This window comes from Sapajus apella, unplaced genomic scaffold, assembly GCF_009761245.1.
Source record: "Sapajus apella isolate SASKATOON/1434 unplaced genomic scaffold, GSC_monkey_1.0 scaffold58, whole genome shotgun sequence".
In the NCBI taxonomy this organism is placed as follows: Eukaryota; Metazoa; Chordata; class Mammalia; order Primates; family Cebidae; genus Sapajus; species Sapajus apella.
Genome location: NW_022436998.1, coordinates 264,885 through 292,731, shown reverse-complemented (window position 1 = coordinate 292,731; position 27,847 = coordinate 264,885). Strand labels below are relative to the sequence as shown.

General features: G+C 43.7%; 1 protein-coding gene across 47 annotated transcripts in view; it reads right to left on the bottom strand.

Moving 5' to 3' along the window:
• SORBS1 (sorbin and SH3 domain containing 1) overlaps positions 1–27,847 on the bottom strand; it is a 253,867-nt gene that overhangs the window by 123,163 nt on the left and 102,857 nt on the right. For 18 of the 47 annotated variants that reach the window (XM_032245434.1, XM_032245433.1, XM_032245436.1 and 15 more), the window contains 4 exons: positions 9,041–9,095; positions 5,437–5,502; positions 2,238–2,345; positions 108–236 (listed from right to left, as the gene is read on the bottom strand). In XM_032245434.1, the coding sequence (XP_032101325.1) occupies positions 108–236; positions 2,238–2,345; positions 5,437–5,502; positions 9,041–9,050 (313 nt within the window). In that variant the 5' untranslated portion in view covers positions 9,051–9,095. Of the gene's footprint in view, positions 1–107; positions 237–2,237; positions 2,346–5,436; positions 5,503–9,040; positions 9,096–27,847 lie in introns of those variants that run through there. The other 29 variants (XM_032245441.1, XM_032245442.1, XM_032245448.1 and 26 more) reach the window with 2 other exon arrangements.

Sequence of the window (27,847 nt, the reverse complement as noted above, 5' to 3'; positions counted from 1 at the left end):
AGAACCAGGAGGCATCTGATGAATTCACACCCTCCTGAGCAAAAACAGCAGAGCATCCGCCCACCCTTCCCATGTGGCTTTGAACATCTCCCCCAGCCTCAGCGCACCTGGTTTGCTTTCGTGTTGAGGGGTTTCCTGAGGGCTCACAGGGCTACTGCTTGGTGTTTCCCTATAGGAAGACGAGGCCCGGAGAGTCACTGCTCCCTTTCCAGTGCAGATTTTCGTGGGATCCATGTCTGAAAAGAAAAGGTCCAAAAGAGAAGACTGAATCTAAGAATCCTGAAAGATTAAAGGACAGTTGGTTAGCAAATTGTTATAGCTAGGGAATGAGATGAACCTGGTTACAGCCACGCAAAGTCTTCAAACACTTGTGGCCAATGGAAATTAATCTGTGGGTGGTGGAGAGGGGCAAGTTTTCAGAGGTTTACTGTGCATCATGACGTTAGGGGAACGTGGTGGCAATGGTGAGTTCAGAGTAAATGGATGAGTTACAATATCAGCTGAAAACATTTCAAAATAAAAGCAGGTTTATGCCTTTGATTAAATGACATTTGGGTTGGTGAGCAGACTTCTGACCAGTTAGTAAGGCACAGTTCAAGAAAGTTTATGAAAGATGTCTCAAGCTTCCAGACCATCCTTCTCATTAAAAACCAAGCTGGCGATGTAGGGAAGTGGGGGCAGGGGTGGTGTTCTATGGAGAACAACTACTCCTTGCAGTTTTCCAGTGGGAAAAGGAAAAGCAAATCACCTTGGATCGGCAAGTCAAGGCTCCCAAATTGCTGAGACAGAAGGATAAGCTGCCTGGCGAGAAAGCTCATGAGTAACAGCCTCACTTTCCAAACTAACAAAGAAAACTCACAGCAACAAAAATGACCCAAAAGGCTAAATCCTTTAATGAGCAGTGTCCACTGAGCCTCAGCTGTCTTCCCAGGGTCCTGGCATCTCCTACAGTTTCACTAGGACCTAATAACAGACCTGGGTCAACTTTGAAAGTTTCCTCGAGAAAGATTTCAAAATACGCTTCAAAAGGTCTGAATGCCATCCTGCAGAAAATCAGTCACAGGCAGGCAGGGAACCGGGGCACACCACACAGTTCGGGGAGGCACACACTCCAGTGTTTCTTTATGTGCAGCTGAGCTATGCAGAACACCACAGTTTTGTTTTGTTTTCCAATTGCTCACAGCCTAGATCCCTGACCCAAAATTGTCACAATTAGGATTACAGGTTGACATTCAGGGTGTGTGTTTGGGTATGTGAGTTCAGATGTCCAACTCACCCCCATTCCCATCTGAGGGCAGGGAGAAGCAAAGCCTCTTCTCTCCTTGCTTTTCATGTCAGCAGCCCCCTTCCAACAACTCGGAGAATGATCATTAGCATTAGAGAAGAGAACAGACCTGCCTTGTCAGCACCTCTTGTATTGAACGCAATGCATAAAACCCACAACGTGTGGTGGGGCAAGCAACAGCCTTGGAGAGCATCTGACCTATCCAACTCTATCAAAAGGCTAAGTGACTGATGTCACCAAACTATGGGAAAACTGGTTCCTGGTCACTTCAAAAGGACGAAGAGGACACTGATGGGTGCAGCCCATCCATAGGTTCCTAAACACACAGCCCAGTTACTTCTGAAAGTGCCACTGGATAAAGTACTGCACAGGCCTCATGTGTCCCACTTTGTACAAAACTGACATCTGAGCCGTAACTCCCCCAACCCCTGGAGGGGAGAGGCAGGAAGTGGCTGCAGAAAATCGGGGAAGGCACAGGGGATGCTCTGGGATGGCCCAGTGAGCATCGCAGAGGCGAGTCTAGGTTTGACACCTAAGGCAGCTGCTTCAAATTCAGCCCAGTTCAGAGGTTCTCTATGAGACCAGGTTAATTCTCAAGGAGACTGCAGTTTCTGCTAAAGTACTTGGAGTTGGAAACCTCTAGGGAGAGCCTAGGATGTCCATGCACCTCAGCCCCATCCCAAAGTGAAAGCTGAGGCTGTCGACTGACCCTTCTCCTAAAGGAAAGAGGGGCAAGGCCTCTGTCCTCAGTTCTTCCCCACACTCACTGGCTCCCAGAAAAACACACACAGACATTCACGTACGCACACAGAAGAGAAAAGGAAACAAGCTGAGGAAGTGAGACGGAATGCCTCCTAAACATGCAAGGATTCAGCTCAAAGCGTGTGTTAGAAGAAAAGAAGAAAGGAAAACCATGCCATGATCCGCTCACAATTAAAGAAAATCAACCGACCCAAGGAGATACCTGGAGGGAGAACTAGGCCTGAGGCGTTTCTCACTGTCTTCACAGGAATGATTTTAACAGCAGAAATAGAGCGTGCACGTAAAGGGTAGGCAGTTGCTGAAAACACAAAAGGGTAAATGGTGCATCCAGAAAGAACATTTGGGAAACACTCAGGCAGTTGAGGAATTGGGCAGGGACAATAGGAGGAAGTCGCCCACACAACAAGAACAATACAAAGGGCAGTAGACGCAGTAATTAAAAATAACCTGCTTTCTCTCTTTAGAGTTCTAGGCCAAGACGACAGACCCCTCCCCCCCAATAATCACCCAAATACAGCTGGTCAGTGTTGATCGGTGGCTCCTGCCACACCAGGAGCTTGCCAAGGCTCTGGACAAAGATTTACAGAGGCACAGATGGCCTGGCAAATGGAGGTAGAGGAGAGCACTCAGGGTCCACAGGGCCTCTTGGGAGAAGGCTGGGGAGTGGGCTTCAAGGAGGAGGGCTGCGGCCCGTGGGCTCCAGATGAGTGAAGGAACAAAGGAATAAGATCATGAGCTGCCTGGTCCCTTCAGCCACCAGAGGTACTTCCCCCACAGCATAGCTTCTGGGGTCTTGTGCCTGCTCTGACAATCATAGCCCTCCGGCCCCAAGCAAATCAGAACCCCCATCTGTTGGACAGCAGATGGCCTTGCTTAAACCCACCCTTTCCTGGTCAGGAGGTGCCAAGTGTCCAAGAGCATATGTAGTCTCTGGGCAGCACCCAAGTGTACAGCCCAGGACCCCGATGCCCAGCTGAGCTAAGGCAGAGTAGGGCTGCCTGCCCAGGATGCAGTGAAGGCCACTGCTCAAATGTCCTGGGTGCCCACACTTATCTATCTGCAGGGTCTCTGGGCTCCCTGCCTGCCCAGATTCTGTAATCTCATGATAGGCACACCCCTAACTCTTCTCACAATGAGCCTGTTGTGAGGCCTCCCCTCATACTCTCTCTTAAGGGCAGCACATAAAGAGGGATAGGAGCTCTGTGCGAGGGTGCCAAAGTCAACTGTGGCCACAGATCTATAGAACCATAGCAGGTAGGGCTGCCTGGGAGCAAGATCACCACTGCAGAGTCAGCATCATCCTGGTGAGCCTATCGAGGCAACAGAAGGGAGGCCTGTCGGCCAGGGGCAGTGCACCTCTAGTCCGTCATGCTGTCAGCTGACCTCGTAAGGTATGGGGCAGTCACACAGCACCTGGCTATCAAGGACTAGGTTGCAAATGACACTACTGCATGTATTAAAGACAAATGTGCTCTTACAGCATCCTTCTGTCTGCTCCACCTGGGAGATAGGCTTGGGGGAGACTTTTGTAACCATTTTCAGAGGAAGCAAGAGGCTCAGCGAACTGCTCAGGCTCATTTGGTTCTCAGACAGAGGCTAAGACTGGAGCTTAGCTGTCCCAGCTCCGGTTCAGGGACCTTAGGCCACTCTGATGCCCTTCAGATGACTTCTGCCTGCTTGTTTCCAGACAAAGGTGAGTCTCACCAAGGAGAGAATGGGGCCCACTCCACATGCCACCCTCCTCCACATGCCTTAAGTCTCTTGCATAAATGAGTTCACATGAATGGGGTTGATGACCCCACAGGTTTTAAACACACAGGGCCCCTCTCCTTGCCATGCTCCTCACTGGATGCTAAACACATGCCTGCAGCCACTCCACAGCACTGCCCTTCAAAGTTCCCTAAGGACAACTTGGTAGAGACTGTACAGGATTCCACACCAGGGATGCAGATGGGAGGTCAGACAGGGAGGCAAGAACAGGAGCATGGCAGGTCCCCTCCTGCCATCAAGGAACCCACCCCCACACCACCTGGGCCCTGTACCCCAACCCCTCCCAGTGTCTCGGCATACCCTACCCTCTACAGCTGCTTCCTCTTAGTTCACACTTTGCCGTGTCTTAAAAGGAACACTTTGCTGATCCAGACAGAAATTACAAAGGTCAAAATGCCAAATTGTTTCAAATTATTCTTTGAGAAATGCATCTTGACTTAAATGCCCAATGCCAGGATTCTCGCCCTTCCTCTTGTATACCGTAAGATTTAGTTGGATGAGTGTTCATTCCAATTCTGAATTTGAGGCAGAAATAAATACAGCAGATCATAAAATTCCCTCATCTTGTAGATAAGGGAACCCACATCCACAAAGATAAAGGACCTCTCAAGATGTCCTGTTAATGAGTGGCAGAGCTGAGACTTGAACCCATGCCTTGTCACTCCAGCTGGAGTGTCTATCACACCATGCAGTAAAAGTGGACCATGGGCCCTGTAGCCAGGCTGTCTGCGCAGCCACACTGAGGTCAAGATGAAAGTCTCCAGGCCAAGGAGTACCTCAAAGGTCATCACATCCATCATTCATTTCACATTTAAATCTTTTCTCCTAAAATTTTTAAAAACTGAAACTATGAGAGGATGTGCATAAAATTAATGCCAATGAAATAATTTATTCTAATGATTTAGGCTCTTGCCTTAGGGTCAGGACTGTGAACACATCACTGTTTATTATAGGTGAAGATGAAAGGCTGAGCAAGGGATATTTCAGGCTGATAAATGCCATCTGTACCAGAAATGAAGTATGCCTTGGTCCATGTATCTGAACAGTTATTCACAGCAACATTCTGAGCTAGGGAAAGTTTTTAATACCTCACAGTGGGAAAATGGCAGTCTCAAACTCCTGAAATACAAGAACAGGTTCCGGGTCTCAGAAAATCAGTGTGGGGAACAGGTCTCCAGTTTATGTTTTGGTTAGGCCAGTGATGTTCACACCAGGCAGATGGGATGGCCCCAGCCTGCATTACTCCACAACTTTAGAAATGCTTTGCAGTACAGGCCGGGCGTAGTGGCTCACGCCTGTAATCCCAGCACTTTGGGAGGCCAAGGCAGGTGGATCACCAAGTCAGGAGTTCAAGACCAGCCTGGCCAAGATGGTAAAACCCTGTCTCTACTAAAAATACAAAAATTAGCCGGGCGTGGTGGCAGGTGCCTGTAATCCCAGCTACTTGAGAGGCTGAGGCAGGAGAATTGCTTGACCCAGGAGGCAGAGGTGGCAGTCAGCCGGGATTGTGCCACTGCACTCCAGCCTGGGAGACAGAGAAAACCTCGTCCCAAAAAAAAAAAAGAAAATAAAAGAAATACTTTCCAGTACTGACCCCGAGGTCTCCCTAAGAACCTTACCTTTGTCTTGCCCATTACTGCTGGGTGCCAAGCCATTCACCACAGCTTTGGAACCACCATCACATTCTGCAAGAAACAAAGAGAGCATGAGGTTTGTGAGTATGCTGCCCCAGCGCTTACTGAGTCCTACATGGCACCAGGTGCTGGAGTCAGAGTCAGGAGGAAGCAGAGGGAGGGGTCCTGCCCTGTCAGACACTTTCAGACCTCTAGGCCTTGGTTCCTATGAGACCCTCTGCCAAGAATGATTCCTCCTCCCTTCTCACGTGATGGAAATTCCATGCACCCTTGAGGCTCTCCTCGGATGTCATGTCTTCTGTGTTGTCTGAGAGTTTCCTGAGTTCTGCTCAGCTACAGAAACTGAGACCCTCCCTGTTCACCTGCAACCTAAGCCCCACCCAGGTCCCCATCCCCAAATAGATGGAGGCAGGCCAAGAAAGGCAGGTGGGCAGGCCATGTCACCTTGGGACATGTGTGTTGGAGGAACCCCCTTCAAGCCCAGAGTTAACCATGCTACAAACATAATCATGTTTGGGTTTTTAAACACTGACTTGCCTAGATCTGAGGATCCATGCTTATCATTCCATAATTAGCATCTCATTTTATCCTTAAGACTCAGACCTCGAGAACTAGGAGTTAGGAATGCCTATTTTACAAGTAAGAAAATTGAGGCAGAGAAGATTCCAGGCCTGCCCAAAATCACTAGGCTGAAATCTGAACTTTGGTCTGCCCATCTCACAGCTCATCTTCTTACTACCCAAATGGGATAAACATTTGGGTTTCCTGATGTATACATATAGATATATAAATTCTATATCTCTAAATGCTGGGACTGAAGCTTAGTCTCACACCCCTGTAATTCATTAGGCTGAGACTAAACCTAAGCTGTTAACAATCAGCCTCCCCAAAGGGTGGATGCCTGCTGTAAACCACACCAACAGGCTAGTCTGGATGCTGCCTGTGGCCAGACACGAGCAGGGCCACTAACCCGCCTGGTGCCTGGATGTCCCCATGCTGGCCCCACAGGCTGTGTCCTGTTAATTCCCCACATCCACCTACAGGTGAAGGCCAATTCTCCCAGATACCTCCCTTGAGCTCTTATTTCTGAGATGCATGGAAGGGGGGTGCTGGTGAGAAGGCCAGAAATCCAAGTACCTGCTCTAGATCCTTCTGTGACTGTGGCCTTGCTCCAGGCCTCCCCAAGCTAGTGTGGTACAGCCTCTGAGCTACCAGCAGGCCCAGCCCCATGTTCTTCCTTTCTTTTAATTAAATGTAACAACCAAACTTGAAGAAATTTTAGAAAAGTAAACTCCATCTCCTGAAATTCAAACCTTTGCAGCACAATGTTGGTGTCCAACTTACTGAGTTTGATTCAACAACACTACACACTAGCTGAGTGATCCCAACCATATTATTGACCCCTCAGGGCCTCAGTTTTTCCATCTGTGTAATGAGGGTGACAAACTGCGCCCCACCTGTGAGGGTTTTCCAGGAGAATGTAACAAGATCATACAGGTGAAGAACTTCTCTTGGTGACCGCCAGCCCGGCCCAAACTTGGGATAAAGAGAATCCACCATTTTTACACTGCTCTTTCCACCGGTGATTAAAACAAATATTTTCCATGTAGCTACTTTTCTCTTAATGACTATTTTAATAGCGGCGTAATATTCCATCAAGTAAATACACATAACGTACTTATTCATACCCCCCCACCGCCACTCCCTGCTTCATGTGGGTGATGTTTTTGTTTCCTTGGAATTAAGACAGAAATTCCCAAGAGTGGGATCATCAGGTCGAAGGCTCCAGAATTTCTGAACGCTTCCTAGGCAATGCCTCCTTCCAGCCCCCGACCTGAGAGAGCGATTCTGGGGAGAAGTCTCCCAGGCTTTTCCACACCCTTCCAGGCCCCTCCCTTCCTCCTTCTCTGGCCACTAATGCCAGGAGTGGTAATGCAAAGTTAGGCCAGTTCCGACAATGGAAGAAAAAGTAGCTTTAGTCTACAGAGAAAAAGTTAAAAGCAAAATACCATGGCCTGTTTTAAATGACAACAAAAGCAAAAAGCCAAGGAGACAACACAAAACGAGTTATGAAGCAGGAGCGACTGGCAGTACCAAGCCCGCTTGGAGGGGAAAAGAGGCACGGCCTCTTCGCACACAGCAAAAGTACTCAAGGAATTGCTGAGAAGCCAAGTCCCTGGCTTTGCAGGGAGGAACTCTGAGCTTGTAACAGTAAGAAACCAAAGATAAAGCGCTCGCCATTCCTTGGACACAAAGTTCAGCACTTGAAAAGCACTGCCTAAGGCCAGGAACAGTGCCTCACATCTGCAGGTGGATCACCTGAGGTCAGGAATTCGAGACCAGCCTGGTCAACATGGTAAAACGCTGCCTCTACTAAAAATACATAAAAAAAAAATTAGCTGGATGTAGTGGCACAAGCCTGTAATCCCAGCTACTCGGGAGACTGAGGCAGGAGAATCACTTGAACCCAGGAGGCAGAGGCTGCAGTGAGCCAAGATCACACCGCTGCACTCCAGCCTGGGTGACAGAGCAAGACTCCATCTCTAAATAAATAAATAAATAAATAAATAAATAAATTAAAAGCATCACCTCACTTAATCCTCACTAAATCCCAATGAACTGGTGCTTTTATTATGTCCATTTTTGCAGAGGAAAATGCACAGAAGAGCTATGCAACCAGTAAACAAGGAGGTCAGGGTGTGGGACTGAGCTATTCCACCCCAGAGCCTTCCTAGGTCTTAATTACAAATCATCCTACTCAGAACTTAGCAAATAAATGGAAAAGGGTGATTTTTAATCCACAGAGGTCACTGACAACACTCAAAAAATACTGCAAGACTGAGAGACCCTGAATGAGAGGGTCATCCTCCCATCCCACAGCCTGCCCCACCTGCAGGTCTCAGGAGGCTCCAGGGCATGTTCAGTAGCCTAGGTGGGCCTTAATCTCCAGATGGAAACTCCTCTGCTCCAATTCTGGGCTGGAAAGCTGACAGCTCTTGGCTGCATGATGAGCAGGGATCTGCTCCCCTCTCTGTCTTCCCTAACCCATGTTTTCTACCCCAGCTCAAAACAAAAAATACTCAAAACTAATTATTTCTTTAGGTCTTGACTTTTAGTACCAAAGACAAAGCAAAAGAGGGAGCAAACTGTTGTAGTATCCTGGATGAAGGAAGCATTAGATTAGCTCACAACCTGGAGCAATTATGGGCAATCTGTTTACTTTTGCTGCAGTCACTCAGATTAAGAAATGCCAAGAAGATGAATACATATGTCAAATTTTATCAAATTGTATACTTAAAATATCTGTGGCTTATGATATGCCAGCTACATCTCAATAAAGAGAAAGAGGGCTCATGTGCATGTAAAGTGTATTGCACAGTTCTTTGGCAATAGTAGTAAGCACTCAAAAAATCATTAACCATGAAGGTGATGATAGTGATGATGACAACTTATGACAAAGCTTTGGCATTCACCCAGGTTGCAAAAAATAAAAAAATGCCGCTTGGGCCTTCAGAGTACGTGGGAAATCTGGGTAAACTGCCCAGTTTGGTAGACATGACAAGAGAAAGATGAGTTTAAAATGACTTACCGGAGCTCATGGTGGTGGCAGGACAAGTCGTCTGCAACTGGGGCTCTGAACTGCTCTGTAGAAAAACAAACACCACACAATGCAATTGATGAATGGCAGGTTCGCGATCAATCCCAATGGTTAGTATTAAAAATGCAAACACTGTAACCCTTGATAAAACAGAGCTGAACCAGGAGTCACCTGGCCAGGCTTCTGGTCACATATGATTGTGACCTTGGGCACATCACTCAACCTAACTGGTTTCAATATTGTTGCCCATATTTATTCTGATGTTATCCAAGACCCCTTTCAGATCTAACATTCTATTAAAAACCTCACACTATATGAGTGCACATGGTTTAAAGTGAGGGTAAAGGGCAAAAACACATTTAGAGGTAAAATTGTAACACAAACTGATTTGAAAACTTAATGATTATACTGAATGCTTATATATAGCTTACTATGCACAAGGAAATGTTCTCAATGCTTTAAATATATTAATGCATTTGACCCTCACAACCCTATGAGGTAAGCACTTAAATCATGTCAGTTCACACAGATGGGGAAACCGAGACACAGACAGGTGAAGCTGTGTGCTTGCCGCAGTGATGGAGCTGATACTGGAACCCAGACAGCCTGACTTTCTGGTCCAAGTTCCTATGCACTGTGCTCTACTACCTGGAGATGGGAACCAATCCCTGATGTTCAAATGGATAACCCCTTTATTTAGTAGGGTTTCAAATCGAAGAAAGCTTAAATTATACCAACAATGCCCTAATATATATCCAGATCTTTTACTGAGTTATAATTTGCATACAACTAAATATATCCATTTTAATTGTATAATTTGAGGAGTTTTGACAAATATATACAACCTATAACCACCACTGCAATCACAATATACAGCTTTTCCATCAGCCCAAAAAGTTTCCACATGTATCTATGCAGCCAAGTACCATCTCAGTTCTCTGTTAACGAATGATCTGTTTTCTATTACTATTGTTTTACCTTTTCGAGGATTTTATATAAAGGGTATCATAGCACAAGTAATCCTTTGTGTCTGGCTTCTCTCGTTTAGCATAACACTTTCAAAAAGCAACTGGTTAGATATGTCCGGGTCAATTTCTGGACTCTTTTCTGTTACAGTAAGCTGTCTTTATCTAATACACTGTCTTGATTACTATAGTTTTACATAGTCTTGAAATCAGGTAAGGTGAGTGATATAGTTTGGATATTTGTCCCTGCCCAAATCTCTTGTTAAAATGTAATCCCCGATGTTGGAGGTGGGCTTGGTGGGAGGTGTCTGGATCATGGGGGTGGATCCCTCATGGCCTGGTGCTACTTTGCAATCATGAGTTCTCACAAGACCTGGTCATTTAAAGTTGTATGGCACCTCCCCCACCCTTGCTTATGCTCTTGTCATGTGATACACCTGCCCCGCCTCTTCACCTTCCACCATGATTGGAAACTTCCTGAAGCTCCCCAGAAGCCAAGCAGATGCCAGCACTATGCTTCCCATGCAGCTATCTTGCAGAACTACAAGCCAATTAAATCTCTCTTCTTTATGAACGACCCAGTCTCAGGTATTTCTTTATAGCTATGCAAGAATGGCCTAATACAGTGAGTCTTCCAACTTGAGATTTTTTCCAAAATCAATTTGGCTATTTTAGGTCCTTGGCATTTTCATATAAAGTTTTAAACTACCTTATCAATTTCTACCAAAAAAAAAATTCTGTTGGGATTTTGACTGGAATCATGTTGAATCTATAGATCAATCAGTGAAAAAGTAACATTTTTAACAATATTGAGTCTTCCAGTTCATCAGTATGGCCTAGGTCTCCCTTTATCCAGGTCTTCTTTAATTTCTCTTGGTAATGTTTTATAGTTTTCAAATTACAAGTCTTGTACATACTTTGACAGGTAAGGTCTTACTGAACATATCTGAAGGTCACACAATTTGAAAAACAAGTCCTCAGGATATGTAGAACCTTGATATTTCAAGTGTGGTCCACAGGCCATCAGCATTGGCATTAGCTGGGGGCTTACTGAAAATGCAGACATGGCCAGGCATGGTGGCTCATGCCTGTAATCCCCGCTCTTTGGAAGGCTGAGGCAGGCAGATCACCTGAGGCCAGGAGTTCAAGACTACCCTTGCCAAAATGAAACTCTATCTCTACTAAAATACAAAAATCAGTTGGGTGTGGTGGTGTACACCTGTAATCCCAACTACTTGGGAGGCTGAGGCAGAAGAACTGCTTGAACCTGGGAGGCGGAGGTTGCAGTGAGCTGACTTTGTATGTGCCACTGCACTCCAGCCTGAGTGACAAAGCAAAACTCCATCTACAAAAAGAAAAAAGAAAGAAAGAAAATGCAGAAGCTCAGACCCCATCCTGTATCTACTGAATCAGAATGGGCATTTTAACAAAATCCCAGGTGCTCCCTTTGCATTTTCAGGTATGAGAAGCAATGATGTAGAGGAAATCCCCAGTTCACAAATTCTATAATAGGGATATGAAGATATGGTATAAAGGTCTGTAAAAGGAGACATGATTTGGCTTCCTTTAAAAAAGAAAAAAAGCTGAAGTTGGACACTGGTTTCCTTTCTGGATGGTTGCTTTACTTACTGTCCTTGTAATTAACCAAATAGAATACTAGAGATGAAAAGGAAATCATTCTAAGTCAGTCCCTGCAGCCCAAATGAGCAGTAACTTTGCCTCTGTCACTGTCAAATACATCTGAGACTATCTATGACCTTCAAGAGCTGTCCCCTCAGACAGTTCTCTAAGGTGTGGAAACATCTGTTCCTTCAATCGAGAAACACACAACCTGCTGTTATCTGTATGTCCTCGTGTTCTCCAATTCTAATTTTTGGTACCTTAGTTTGCCTACCAGGATCAAAAAGGTTGCTGTGATAAAATCCAAATGTTTTTATTTTATAAATAATTTTATTTTTTTTCTATAATTTTTCCCACGATATAAATAATTTTCATGAGCAATTACATTATGCTAAGGTTTGATTCCTTAATGATTCCTTATTTTTTTCTTTTCTTTGTTTTTCTTTTTTTTTTTTTTTTTTTTTGTTGGAGACAGGATCTTGAGCTATCACCCAGGCTGGAGTGCACTGGTGTGCTCACAGCTCACTGCAGCCTCACTCAACCTCCTGGGCTCAAGCGATCCTCCCACCTCAGCCTCCCAAGTAGCTGGGACCACAGTCATGCACTACCATGCCTGGCTAATTTTTTGAATTTTTATTTTGTAGATAGAGATGGTATCTCTCTGTTGCCCAGGCTGGCCTCAACTCCTGGCCTCAAGCAACCCTCCTGCCTCAGTCTCTGAAAGTGCTGGGATTACAGGTGTGAGCCACCACACCTGGCCCTTCCTCAATTTTAAAAGCATTATTGAAGAAATCTTTCTGATTCAACTGTGAAGCTATCTTAACTCAAACTATTTTCATTCTTTTATAAGTCCTTCCTAGACTTTAGATACATAAATAGCATATACACTGTTGTAAACATAATATCTGGACAGCTCTGTGTTCCAATTTTTAAATATTTCATGAACATTTTTCTCAGATTCTATATATTCAGCATATCAATCATTTTAATGGCTGTATTTCATTGTAATAACACTCCATAATCCCTTTGCATAGCTTAGTTTAATTCATCTTAATTTAAAAAAACAAGTACGAAGCACGGAAATGTCTTATGAACCAAACAAAAAGGATACCTCAACTCATACGTGATGAGTAGTCACTGTCATGTGGGTAGCCCTTTGCACATTTCACATTTCTCAATATAGAAACTACTAAGTGTCAGCCCATCTTACTTACAAACTGACCTAAAACAGACATGGTCAGGGATAATATTCAAAATATTTAACCATCATTTTGCCACAAATGTCTACCAGCTGGAGCAGACACCAGTTGCAGCACTCTCTGGGAGGCCCCTCCCTGTGCCTGCTATTAACCATTTCATGGCTGGATGGTGAGAGGGTAGAAAGAGAATGGATCCTGGGTGTTATCGGACTATTTTGATATTTTAAGAGCTGGTATGACAATAGTAGGTGACAATGACAATGCACAGATGAGTTCCAGCTCTGCACACAAGGACTTTTTGAGTAGCAGGTTCTGTTGTGTGTTCTCACTCTGGTGATTAAATCTGCAGCAGCTGATACTAACAAACAAGGGAGAGTTTAAAACAAAATCAAAAGTGCTCAGGATGAACAGGCTGACTGAAGAAAAAGAACTGCAGCAAAGGCATCAGTGCCAAGGACAGTGCCCCGGTCCAGTCCCCCTGTGTGGTAGCAACAGCAGCAACGTCCTATCCAGACTATTCTAGGGCCTGATTCTGGCTCTGATCCCAGCCAGCTCAGCCTCCTGGAATTCCTGCCCCAGTTCTGAGTGCAGTTCTCCAAACTTCCATAAACTCCATGAACTACCCAAGATCTTGCCAATAAATCCCTTTTCAGTTTGAGTTCACCAGAGGTGGTTTCTGGTTATCTGCCACTCAAGAACCTTGACCAGTAGAATATGGGAGGGAGAGGTCCCCAAGTTTCCATCTGAAGAGGAGAATCTTCATTCCTCTCTCCTTGACATGAAGCTGACCAGATCTGAATCCCAAGTGGTTCAGCAGTGGTTGCGTCTCTACAAACTTAAGTGCTCAGAGCCTGGATAGTGAGGATGCATCCATGGAACTGCACAAACTGAGCTTGACCAGAACATGAAAGCTTTGAAAATCACAGTCTAGTCCCTGCTATTTACTTAAGAGATAATACAGGTCATTATAATCAGATGTAGAAGTTGAAACTTTATTTTACATAAAAGCCTCTAACACTTAATGTTTATTTAAAAACTAAGCTGTAAAGAGCCTGATTTGGTTGAGTACATGATGGTACGTCTTTGGAATGTCTCTTACAAGTCCCCTCCAAATGAGCCAGGCACCTTTGGGTAAAAGCCAAAAGGACCAACGGTGTACCATCTAGTGGCAAAATCAGACAACTGCAAGTGTGCAGTTAATTCCCTTAGTGAGTTGTAGGAACCTATAGCAGTGTCACAGCTGGGGTGTGCCAGCCGGGGGTCAAACTGCCAGTCCATGCTTTGAGCTGCTTGGACCTGCCATACTTGATCAAAGTACCACAGCATCAACACAGACATTCCATGAGAAGAACAAGATGTGAAGCGGCCAGAGTTGTTAAGAAAGCATCCAGATAATTAATCGTTCCACATTGTCCCCCACCTTGCCAATCCCATGACCCTATAATTCTATGATAAGTTTTGATGACACAAAATGATTAATTACTAAAAAGCTAAAGTTATACTCATGCTTCCAGCTGAAAAACAACCAAATATGGATTGTTTACTAGGGAAGGAAACAAGGTCCTTATTTGGATAGTTTAGGAATATATACTAGGGAGAAACTGAATATGTCTATAAAGGTTCTTGGAAAACAAAGAGCCTTTGGTTAAATCTCCTAGCCAGCATGTTCCAGCTTCTCCTATGCACTATGGTGTTTTGCCTCCATACCTCTCCCATCCCCAACAATAGATTGTAAATTATCCGGAAAGGAAAAACTGCATCATCCTCAGCACTGGGCATGCAGTAGGTGCTCGGTCATGGCCTTTTCCCTCGCCTCTGTTTAACCTTCAGAACCTAACTTCGGAGACTTACCATCAAGATAACCAAGAGCCTCCTTAACTCCACTATGGCTCTTTAAAAGGAAGCCAGCTCCCCACTTGAACAAAAGGCTGCTTATGCCCTAGCTTTATTTTTTTTTTCTTTTCTTTTTTTTTCCTAGTCTAAGGTATTTTGTTAGACCCTAGCTTTAAATCCAATCTGGGGCCAGGCACAATGGCTCACACCTGTAATCTCAGTACTTTGGGAGGCCGAATTGGGCAGATCACTTGAGGTCCCAGCACCTCAAGGCCAGCCTGATCAACATGGTGAAACCCTGTCTCTACTAAAAATATAAAAATTAGCCAGGCATGGTGGGGAACGCCTGTAGTCCCAGCTACTCTGGAAACTGAGGCAGGAGAATCACTTGAACTTGGGAGGCGGAGGCTGCAGTGAGCTGAGATCGCGCTACACTCTAGCCTGGGTGACAGAACAAGACTCTGTCTCAAAAAAAAAAAAAAAAAAAATCTGAGACTGGGCATCGTGGCTTACACCTGTAATCCCAGCACTTGAGAGGCCAAGGCAGGTGGATTACTTGGGTTCAGAATTCAAGACAAGCCCAGGCAACATGGCAAAATCCTGTCTCCACCAAAAATACAAAAATTAGCCAGGCATGGTGGTGCACGCCTGTAATCCTAGCTACTCTGGAGGCTGAGGTGGGAGGGTCGCTTGAACACAGGAGGCAGGGGTTGCAGTGAGACAAGATTGTGTCACTGCACTCTAGCCTGGGTAACAGAGTGAGACCCTGTCATTTAAAAAAAAAAAAAAAAAAAACCTAATCTGGGACTTGATTTTATATTTGTGCAGCTACTTCCAACGGCTTAAAAAGAATAGAGACAGCATACAGAGCCCAGAATAAATGCTTGGCCTTATTTCTTTGTACTTTGCTGATCCACTAGCAGAGCCACGTTTCTCCAATTTTTCAATAGCTCCTTCTCTTCTCAATCTCTATTAATGTTATTTCTCTTCAAATGCAGCCTCTATATTATTGCAAAGGGTGCAGAAGGCTCCTCAAAAAGCCAGAAAGGATAAACACTGAGTCACCGATACTTCCTTTCAAGGGGAAGAAAGTAGGATGACTTGACCCTGACATTAACTTCAGTCTAGAATCCCATGACACTGCTGGGAGCTCAGAACACAACAAGCACGAAGTTTCTGTGAAAAGACCAATGTTTCTGGAGAGGGAGCAATAGGAAAACACATCAGAAAGGCCATCCTCCACATCCTCTCATTTCCTCCTGGAGTCCCTCCAACCCAGTTTCCGTTCTAACCAATTATCTGAATGGCCTTCAGAAAGGTTTCCAGTGCACATGCATGGCCAAGTCTGACGGTTTCTGCAGTGGTCAGGGCTACACTGATCTTTCCACTGCACTTAAGACAGTTAACTCCTTCCTCCTCCCCACACTTTCTAGTCTTGATTTCTAAGTGTCACTGTGAACTGATTTACATTGGGCCATAAGGATCCTTCTAGAACAGGGCCTCTTCAGTTCTTCAGGAGTTTAGGGAACCAGAGGGCCCTAAGCTAGTCTTTATTCTGTTCCAACGACATGCTCACTTTAGAACCAAAAGCATATATGTAGGTTACCCAGCCCAGTTTCCTGGTTTTCCAACACTGTTTGAAGGAGATTCCATGAGCCCCCTCCAGCCACTATGCTGGCACCCACCTACATACTCCCCAGCTTTCACTTCAACCTGGGTCAAATTTCAATGGGGGAAAAAATCCACAGGGCTCCCATATACTCAGAGGGGTTGGCTCGGCAGTATGGAGGGCAACGGAAAGGCAGCAAAGCTTCCAGGAAAGAATATTACATCTAAAACACAGGCCTGATGATATAATTCAAAAACATTTCTTTAGTACCTACTCTGCACCCAGGGAAGTGCTTAGCCCAGGGGAGACCAACATGATCAGACAGGATTGCTGTCTTTGAGGCCATCACAGGGTTGTAGGGTGGCAGGTGCGGCCCATTTAAATATAATACAATGGGATAACCCTTCTGCTAGCAATCTGGCTTAAGTGTCATGGGAGTGCACAAGGAAAAGGACTAAATTCTGCATGAGAGAGAGAAAATCAAGGAATGAGTAAATACCAAAATTTTCAAATGTTCAATGGCATGCCTCCTAAAATCACCTCAAATGTCACACTTTTGGAAACACAGATCTAAAAATTCAAGTCCAAATTTAAAGTGCCGTAAGGCCCTGCAGGATCATGTCCCAGTTACTTTTCCAGTCTCATCTCCCTCACATCCTCCCATGAGCCCTAAACTCTACATCTACCATACTTGCTATTCCTACTGAATTCTGACAAGACTCTCCATTTCCAAGACTTTAATCCTGTTGCTTCCCACTAATGCCCTTTCCTTCATCTCTCCCAAATTTAAGGCCAATCCCAATAGCCAGATGCACTGGCCCAACAAAAACTAAAGGGTTTTATTTCCATCTAGTTTTTATTTTATTTTACTTTATTATTATTTTTTCTGTGGTTACACTGGCTGGAAATAGTTTTGGTTTCAATCCCTATTAAAAGTCATGATGATGAGGAACTCTTGTTTTCTTTGTGACAGAGTCTCACTCTCTCATCCAGACTGGAGTGCAGTGGCACAATCTTGGTTCACTGCAACCTCTGCCCCCGCTCCAGGTTTAAGTGATTCTCGTGCCTCAGTCTCCTGAGCAGCTGGAATTACAAGCATGTGCTACCTGGCCTGGCTAATTTTTGTATTTTTAGAAGAGACGGGTTTCACCATGTTGGCCACGTTGGTCTTGAACTCCTGACCTCAAGTGATCCATGTCCTTCGGCCTCCCAAAGTGTTGGGATTACTAGTATAAGCCACTGCACCCGGCCAGGAACTCATTTTAATAAGACCTGTTTATGATCACAAAATTCAGAAAGCCCATGCCCAAACTCCGCTAACATTATCAAACTCTCATTCCAGGTCATGCCAGAGAATGGGCAGATTTGGAGCTAGAACATTCACCACCAATAAATCTGTAATCATTTTATTTTTTTTTACCTTTTATACTTGAGTGGAGCCTTTAAATAAACACAAAATCTTGACTTCTGTCCCAAAAAGCAAATTCAGCCCCCCAAACAGTTTCAACTCTTATAAATGCAATATTATTTCAGCTTCAAAAAACAGAATTTAAGAGATAATTTGTAATTATATATTACATTGACTACATATTAAAATGCATGGCTTGCAGCAAACAAAATAGGTTAATATCCTTAATCTAATGTCATCACACTAACTGCCAAGAAAAAATATTTTTAGAGGCATGAAGAAATGATTCCCAGAAGAGAAAATGCAAATAATCAACAAATCTATGAGAAAATATTTACTTAACCCAACTAGTTAATAAATATATTAAGTCCTGGCACAGTGGCTCACACCTGTAATCCCAGCAGTTTGGAAGGCTGAGGTGGGCCGGATCACCTGAGGTCAGGAGTTCGAGACAAGCCTGGCCAACATGGCAAAACCCCGTCTCTACCAAAAATACAAAAATTAGCCAGACATGGTGGCAGGCACCTGTAGTCCCAGCTACTCTACTCAGGAGGCTGAGGCAGGAGAATCACTTGAACCTGGGAGGCAGAGGCTGCAGTGAGCCAAGATCATGCCACTGCACTCCAGCCTAGGCAAAAAGAGTGAGACTCTGTTTTAAAAATATACATATATGTCATATATATATATATATATATATATATATAGTGACTAACCATTTTTTCTACTTATTACATTAGTCCAAAAATTTTAAAAAACTAATAATGTGGGAAAATGCAAAGACACTGGCTTTTCCCTATATAGCCAGTGACATTACATTTTTACCATTATGTTCAGCAATACACACCAAGAGCTATGTACCGTATACCCTTGTACTTTAGGAGAATCTAGTCTAAAGAAAGAAAGAAACTTGAATGACAATCATGCTTTACATACAGAGATGTTTACCATAGCTTTATTAATAATAGTGAAAGCCTTGAAACACTCTGGTGTTCAACAACAGAGGAGCTAATTACCTGACCACATATCCACTGGGGGGGACTGTTGAACAGTTATGAGATTAACTAACATAGACCATACAACATTGGAAAAGACTTCTCATAAGATGAGGTGACTAAAGCAGGGTATAAGTCTGTGTGACATTTGTGATAATAATTTTTTTTGGAGATGGAGTCTCTCTGTGTTGCCCAGGCTGGAGTTCAGTGATGTGATCTCTGCTCACTGCGACCTCCATCTTCCGGATTCAAGCGATTCTCTTGCCTCAGCCTCCTAAGTAGCTGGGACTACAGGCGCACACCACCACACCTGGCTAGTTTTTGTATTTTTAGTAGAGATAGGGTTTTACCATGCTGGCCAGGCTGGTCTTCAAGTTTTGACCTCAGGTGATCCACTCACCTCGGCCTCCCAAAGTGCTGGGGATTACAAGCATGAGCCGCAATGCCCAGCTCTGTGATTATAATTATATAATAGGAAAAACACATGCATATATTAAAAAGAAAATATGTCTAAACTCTAATAGTGATTATGTCAGCATGGAATTATAGATAACATTTTTTCTATTTTCCAAACTGTTTATAATATGGTTATAATATCTTTCTTTTCTCTTTTTTTTTTTTTTTTTTTTTTTGAGACAGAGTCTCGCTTCATCACCAGGTGCCAGGCTGGAGTGCAGTGGTGTGACCTCGGCTCACTGCAACCTCCCCGCAACCTCCCCCTCCCAGGTTCAAGCAATTCTCCTGCCTCAGCCTCCCAAGTAGCTGGGACCACAGGTGGGCGCCACCACGCCCAGCTAATTTTGTTGTATTTTTGGTAGAGATGGGGTCTCACCATGTTGGCCAGGATGGTCTCGATCTCTTGACCTCGTGATCTGCATGCCTTGGCCTCCCAAAATGCTGGGATTACAGGCGTGAGCCACTGCGCCTGGCCTATAATACGTTTCTTTTCTAATGATAAGTAATTTTTTTTTTTAGCTCCTACATGACATTTGATATGCAATTATGCAATCTTTAGAACTTGAAAGAAAAAATTCTAGGAGACAAGCTAAAAATGCCACTGACAGTCATGTCCATTAGAATATGGCAGAGCCACCTGATGCAATCTTCCAGACAACTTGTGGGATTCCAACATTCATCACCAGTGAGTGCTTTTGTTTAATGAAGCCAAACTACTCCCATGAAGTTCCTTAGGAGGACAAAGGGGCAAAAAATGGACTCAACTGTTCAGCCAGATTTCCTAAAGAAGCAATCGCACCAAAACATTTCATCTTAAAATAGTCAGCAGGGGCTGCCAGGTGACAACACACAAAGTACCCCCACTTCTCCCTGGGCCTGCTCACTGCCAAGTCCCTGCTTCTAACTCGACTTCATGCCATTCCAGAGCCCTGAGCTCCTTCTCAAATCCTTTATATGTAAAACTCTGGGCACACAGAGTTTCTAAAACACGCATTGTTAACCAAGACAAGTCTTAAATGCAAAAACGCCTATTTGTGTTTCCCAAATATGGTTGTGTCTACAGAACCAAAACAAAGCTGTCTAATTGTGGCATCCAGTACATTTGGAGCCTTCTCCTTAGACAATCCAGATAACTCAAAATAGGGCAGATTCCCAAATTCATGAGATAAAAGCAAGACATCTTAGCTCTGTTTAAATCATAAATAGAGAACCTCAAATTAATAAAGGCAAGCTAAGGACACAGAAGACACTTTTCTTCTGAAGCGGTCACTATACAACGTCTACCAGTGAGAGATCATGAATGAAAGCAGTCTGGATTCTCAGAAGAATCAAAGTTGGGCCATAGTCCATAATATAGGTAAATGAAACGAAGAAGTACTGTGTATGGCTGGGAAAAAAAAATGCATTAAAAAGCTGAAAAGCAGTCTGTTGGAGCTTGAAAATGGGAAAGCAGGGTGGGTTTGATATGGCAGGAGAGGTCTCCGCTCTTACAGACAATCCACAGTTCCCTCTCAACTTTTCTTTTAAACCACAAAATCCCTAAGGCTATGTATTTACCACATCATATATTATACAGACATCTGCAGTACAGGCCCATACCATGCTTAGGAATGAGGGAACAGAGGCTCCATTCAGTAAAAAGACTTTGGGTATTTTGCAAATACATAACTCAAATACCTCAATTCATAATACTGGCTTGTTCAGGAATTGCTTATTTTCCTTAAGAAGTTTTGAACTTGTAACTGAATATATACTAGCCTACCAAGAAGGTAATATGAAACACTGTAAACACCATCTTTTCTGAGAAAACCTCTCTTCTCGGTGGCATTTGTTTAATAACTGAGGTGGAACACATATATACAGGCCCAAAATCAATAATCCCCGAGCACAGGCTCTGGGGCCATGGACCATGTCAGATCATAGTACCTCACTGCACTAAATGCAAGACCTTGCCTCCCAGCACTCACCCAGTGAATTATATCATGCCAGGTACTTTTCTCTATTCTCATTTATTTTTACCCTAATTTTGACTAAAATTGCCTATTTTTTAAGATATCAGGTATAAAAGCTACATCCAACCTCTGAAATTATAGTACAACTTTCTGAAATGAGTTTTCTTCAAACCAAGATAAAACGACTAAAAGGCCAGGCGCAGTTGCTCAAGCCTGTAATCCCAGCTCTTTGGGAGGCTGAGGCAGGTGGATCACCTAAGGTCAGGAGTTTGAGACCAGCCTGACCAACATGGAGAAACCCTGTCTCTAAAAAAATACGAAAAAATTAGCCAGGCATGGTGGTGCATGCCTGTAATCCCAGCTACTCAGGAGGCTGAGGCAGGAGAATCGCTTGAACCTGGGAGGTGGACGTTGCGGTGAGCCAAAATTGTGCCATTGCACTCCAGCCTGGGCAACAAGAGTGAAAGTCCATCTTAAAAAAAAAAAAAAAAAAAAACTAATGCATTCAATATAATATCAAGCTCACAGCAAAAATTCAATGAAAGTATTTTTTTTTTAATTTATGTTATCTCTCAGACTATCTGGAAATAGGTTGGCATCTATTATACATTTATATATTAATACATATATAAACTAGTATCTTTGTGTTTATATTCACACAAACACACATATAAACACACACACATACAATCTGCCTATTTTACAGGCTTAGAAGGACCCTGGCTCAGTGGGCATCTGGCACACAATTTTGACTTGAGCTGTATATATACCTAGTGGCTGCAGGGAAAAAACAAAAAGCCGGGTCAGAAGAACTCAGTTTGAATCCAAACTTTGGCAGGGCTGTGCAAACTGGGAAGTCCCTTAATTTGTTAGCCTCAGTTTACTCATCCATAAAAGGAAATTTTAAATACTACTTTAGTCCAGGCATGGTGGCTCACACCTATAATCCCAGCACTACGAAAGGACGAGGCAGGCGGATCACTTGAGGTCAGGAGTTTGAGACCAGCCTGGACAACACAGTGAAACTCCATCTCTTCTAAAAATACAAAAATTAGCCAGGTCTGGTGGTGTGCACCTGTAGTCCCAGCTATTTGGGAGGCTGAGGCATGAGAATCTCTTGAACCTGAGAGGTGAAGTTTGCAGTGAACCAAGATTGTGCCACTGCACTACAGCCTGAGTGACAGAGCAAGACTCCATTTCAAAAACCAACCAACCAACCAAATAAACAAAAACTCTACTTTCATTGTTGTTGTTTTTTTTTTTTCTGAGATGGGGTCTCTCTCTGTTGCCCAGGCTGGAGTGCAGTGGCACGATCTTGGCTCACTGCAACCTCTGCCTCCCAGGTTCAAGCCATCTTTTTGCCTCAGCCTCACTAGTAGCTGGGACTACAGGCATGCATCATCATGCCCGGCTAATTTTTGTATTTTTAGTAGAGACGGGGTTTCGCCATGTTGGCCAGGCTGGGCTCAAACTCCTGACCTCAGGTGATCCACCCACCTCAGCCTCCCAAAGTGCTGGGATTACAGGCATGAGCCACCACACCCAGCACATTAAGTTGTTCTTTAAGATTAAATTTTAAAGTACAGTTGACCCTTGAGTAACACACATTTGAGCTGTAAGAGTCCACTTATACGTAGATTTTTTTTCAATCAAACTTGGATAAAAAATGTAGTATTTGTAGGATGTGGCACCTGCATATGTGGATGGCCAACTTTTCCTATATGTGAGTACTGCGGGGCCTGCTGCAGGACTTAAGTCTGCTCAGATTTGGGTATACATGGAGTCCTGCACCAATCTCTCTTGCACGCCAAGAGATAACTATATATGAAACTCTGTAAATTGTTGTGTTATAAAAGGAAAAGTAATCTAGGAAAGGTATTGGGTCTATTCTTTGTTATCCTTTGTTTATTGTATTAACAGACTAATGACTGTGATCACTGTATATCTGACCATGAGGTCGGTATTATCAGTACTTACCTGTACCAAAAAGCAGGATTCAAGAATCAAACAATCCGTCTGCCTTCCTATGCCAAGTCTGTCAGTGAAGGACATTCTTAATAAAAAGTATCTTGTTTTAAAAGACTTCACAGTTGTTCCCTCCTTAGGTTCAGGTGCCAAAGAACCAAACCATTATTATCAAGACGCACTGATTGTGTATGCATTCTGTGCAAGGCCCTGTGCTCACACTACAGAAGCAGAGGTGAACCATGTCTTCATTTCCCAAACACTTATTTGACACATCATGTCATTTCTATTCCTCAGAGCACCTAGTAAGGTTTCTACACCTATTCTGTAAATGGAGAAACTGAGCTTCAATAAAAGAAGACTCATCGAAAAGTCTTGCAGAAGCAAGTGGGAAAGCTGGAATACAGGTTCTGGCTCTGGCTCCTCAACCCAGGCTCCTTCCACTTTGCCACGTGGCCTCAGCCAAGGAGGCACAAAACAGTCCCTGACTGCAGCAAGATGCTCTTGTACAAAGGTTGCCTGAAGAATATACAAACCTAAAAAAAACAAGACAAGTGGATCGTCTTTGGGGGCTTTTCTTTTTTTTATCAAGCTGTGGTAATAAAATAAAATAACCAAATTTATCAACCAAGACAAGAGATGGTGCTTGCCCTCAGAGACTTTATATTCTAACTGGAGAGATAACACTAACCCTTGAAAGCTTGAAGAATCACTACAAACAGCATGGGAGAGTATCCATGGACTGCCCTCTGCTGCAGGTATCTTCCAGCTAAGAGAAATGCCAAGCTTCACAACTTACCTGGGAAATACCCAGGCATATGCTAACAAAAGCACAAAATAGCCCTGTAGTTCTCATGGTATCAATTTCTTTATAGAAAGTCTTCATTAAGGGAAGTTAAAAGGGGGTAAGATCACACACAGCATTTTCTAACAGACTTTAGGAAGCAATAACACCCACCAACATCCCTAGATTTAGTGTAACTTGGATTTGAGTTGCTGTTCTGATGCTTACTAGATATATGTTCTGCGGTTAGTCAGTTAACCTTGCTAAGCCTCAGTTTCCTCATCTATATAGTGGGAATAATAACAGCCATCTACATCCAGTGCCTACTACAATGTTGGAAAATGTTTAATAAATTTTAGCTGCTTTCAGCATGATCATCATTATTAACAGCATCTGGCATGGGAGTCAGAACCACTTTCTCCTCACGTGGATGTTCTATTTCAACCATAGACAGGTGAGTCTTTTCAAGCTAATTAAAAGAACAGTCTCGGTCAGTGCTCCTTTTAAGAGCTTAGGGCACCTTTCTCTCCCTCATGAGGTGACATGTCTGTCTTTCCCTAACAGCACAATCTTCTCATAACTTTCCATAAGAAGTAAAGTAACTAGTCTCCTCTTTCTCCCCACAGTTAATATTCATGGATGTCACTGGCCAGGTATCATGTGATTTACATGTAAAACTTTTTTTTAACTTTATCACTTTTTCCAGGATATATAAAACCTGTCTTCCATGCTGTGCGTGGAAGCACATGCCTATAATCCAACACCGGGAGATCAAGGTGGGATCGCATAAGCCCACCCTAAGCAACACAGTGAAACCCATCCCTACAAAAAATATAAAAATTAGCGAGGTGTGATCCCATGTACCTGTATTCCCAGATACTCAGGAGGCTGAGGCAGCAGGACTGACTTTGAGCCTGGGTAGTCGAGGCTGCAATGAGCCATGATCCTGCCATTGCACTCCAGCATTGGTGGCAGAATGAGACCCTGTCTCAAAACAAACAAAAACTTGTCTACCATGTCCTTTGCTTTCAACAAACTGTTTTCCTCATAAAGTGTCTAGAGTTTCCAAAGCAGTTCTCACATAGGTAATGTTTAGAACATAGCACAGAACACACAGAATAGATCCAAGTCCAATTCAGTTAATGCAAAGGGTTTGTATTGCAGAGTACATAAAAATAACGTTACATAGATGGTGTACGCAGACCACAAAATGGCCTTGAATGCCAGGCAATGACATTCTGTTGGGCCATGAAACCCAGGAAAGTTCTGCAGAAGAGAAGTTTCCAAATTCAAGATTGCAAAGGTTTGAAGGTCTCCTCCAGGGCTCATGTTGAAATCTAATTGCCATTGTGGCAATATTAAAAGGTAGACCTTTAAGAGGTGATTAGGCCATAAAGGCTCTGCCCTCACGAATGGATTACTGTCATTATCAAGAGAGTGGGTTAGTTATTGCCAGAGTGGGCTCCTGATAAAAGGATGAGTGTGCCATGTTAGAATGCAGCAAGAGGGCCCTCACCAGATGCAACCCCTCAATGATCTAGGACTTCCCAGTCTCCAGAACTGTGAGCCAAGTAAACCTCTATTCTTTATAAATTACCCAGTCTGGGGTATTCTGTTATGCAGCAAGAAACTAGCTAAGACAAAGACTTAAGCAGGCAGAATCTGGCTGAAGCAGGCAGAATACACTGCAGAGTATTGTACGTGGATGTTGCATTCTCCCTGGGGCAGGGAGAGCATGCCGGCTGACAGCCTGTGAGCTGGCTGGGCCACAGGAGGGGCAGTGGTGCCCACTGCTTTTTATGAGACCAAAAAGAAGAAATATCCCTCAACCATATATACCCTCTCTGGCCAGGAGAGAAGCTCCCAGAAAACCTGTTCTGCTCATTTGGCTGTGAGAACTCCATAGAAGTCTTGATGGCAGCAACCATAGGTGACAGTTTCTACATTGTGTTCTCTTGTTTACATGCAGCAAAAACTATTGAGAGAATGTAATTTTCTGAGTATACTCCCTAAATCTCATTTTGCTACTTTTGCCCACAGTGAAGCTTTTTTTCTACCCAATTGCCTTGGTGGCTGACAAGATAAAATTATCAGAAAATAAAAGCTGTCAAAAAATCCTTTAGAACTCAAAGAAGCTTGCTAACTAAATAAAGACACTATGATATCAACCACTACAATGGAATAAAAGGTGACAGAGTTTGGGACATTCAGGAGATCATTTCCAAACTAACAAATGTTAAAGAGAACAGTTCTCAATACAAAATAGCCTTGTCATCGCAATTCACAACTTGTATCAATGAACACACCATGTTAGAAGAAAAGAACTATGTATTCCATTCCAATTAGTGTAGGATGCCTGCAGCAGGGGCCAGGGAGGGAGTATGTTAAGATCTTAAGAGACTAATTAAATTATTCACGCCCAACTCTGTTAGTAAAGAATTCTAGGTGCTCAGGCAGTGACTCTACCACTGTACAGCTTCCCTACATGCAAAACGGGAATAAAAAGCAGCACTAACTTTCCTGTTGTGAGGATTAATCGAGACGACCATTTACCCACCTAGCACAGTGCTTGACACACAGGAAGAACTCAGTAAATGATCACCTATTGACTTAATTGGTTTATCTATCCTGTTCTAACTCCAAAAATGAAGTGTGAGGAGAGTCAGAAGTAGAAATCCTGGTTAATAAGAGGCTCTAGTTAGTCACTGTTTTACTGTAACAACAATGTACTAGACCCTGCTTGGAGACAAGGGCATTGCCAGGAATGAAGGCTTTTTTGCCTTGGGCACAGAAAACTCAACACAAACCTTGTAGTGACTCCATCCAGCACCCTGCATTTGTGCAGAACTTTGCAGGCTACAGGACAGCAGTGCCCTTGGCTGTCTGCAGAACAGGCCAGTAATTGAGTTCAATCTCAAAAAAACAAGAACAAAAACAAGGCAATACAGTCTTTAAGAATGTTTCATGAGGCCAGAGGACTCAGAGCATCATAGAATTTCAAGGCTGGAGACTTCACCACTATGTAATATATCCATGTAACACAACAATACTTGTACCCCTAAGTCTATAAAAAAATAAAATATCCCTACCAAAAAGAAAAAAAGGCATTTCAGGGCTGAAAAGAACCACAGTTTCCAAATGTCATAGGCTTTACAGTCCTGATCAATCCACTGAGATGAGAAAATGCAACATCCAGGTACACATCCCCCCTAAAACAAAGAACTCTCATCCTGCCAAGCCCTTCCACAGGACAAGGGGTAAGCCATGTCCGCAGCAGATGTTGCAATTACTATGTCTGTAGTCCTGCTCTGCTTTCTGGATGTTCCACTCCCTGAAGACAGACATCTATGTCTGGCTGTATGGTGTTTGTTCAGTCACTTCAGTCACGATGGCACTAAAATATTTCTAAGTTGCTTTTAAAATTTCATTGTGGCATTCCCTTCCTCTCTTAAAAAGGAAAAGCCAGCAGTTGAGAATTAAAATCTAAGGTTTCTTAACATTTACGTAGGTTCAAGTGTCTCTAAAACTAAAACTATATATGCAAGTACTGAGTTGGAGAATAAATGACCATCTTATCTAGCTACGTCCATCTATCTAGACAATGGGCCTTGCTACGTTTCCCAGGTTAGCCTTGAACTCCTGGCCTCAAGTGATCTTCCCACCACATGGGACTACAGACATGTACCACCTTGCTCAGGTCAGCTTTCTCCTTAAAAAAAAAAAGAAAAAAAAAAAAATCAGCCTGGCACAGTGGCTCACACCTGTAATCCCAATACTTTGGAAGGCTAAGGCAGGCAGATAACAAGGTCAGAAGTTCAAGACCGGCCTGGCCGACATGGTGAAACCCCATGTCTACTAAAAATACAGAAATTAGCTGAGCATGGTGGCGCATGCCTGTAATCCCAGCTGCGCAGGAGGCTGAGGCAGGAGAATTGCTTGAACTGGAACATGGAAGACAGAGGTTGCAGTGAGCCGAGATCACACCACACCACTGCACTCCACCCTGGGCTACAGA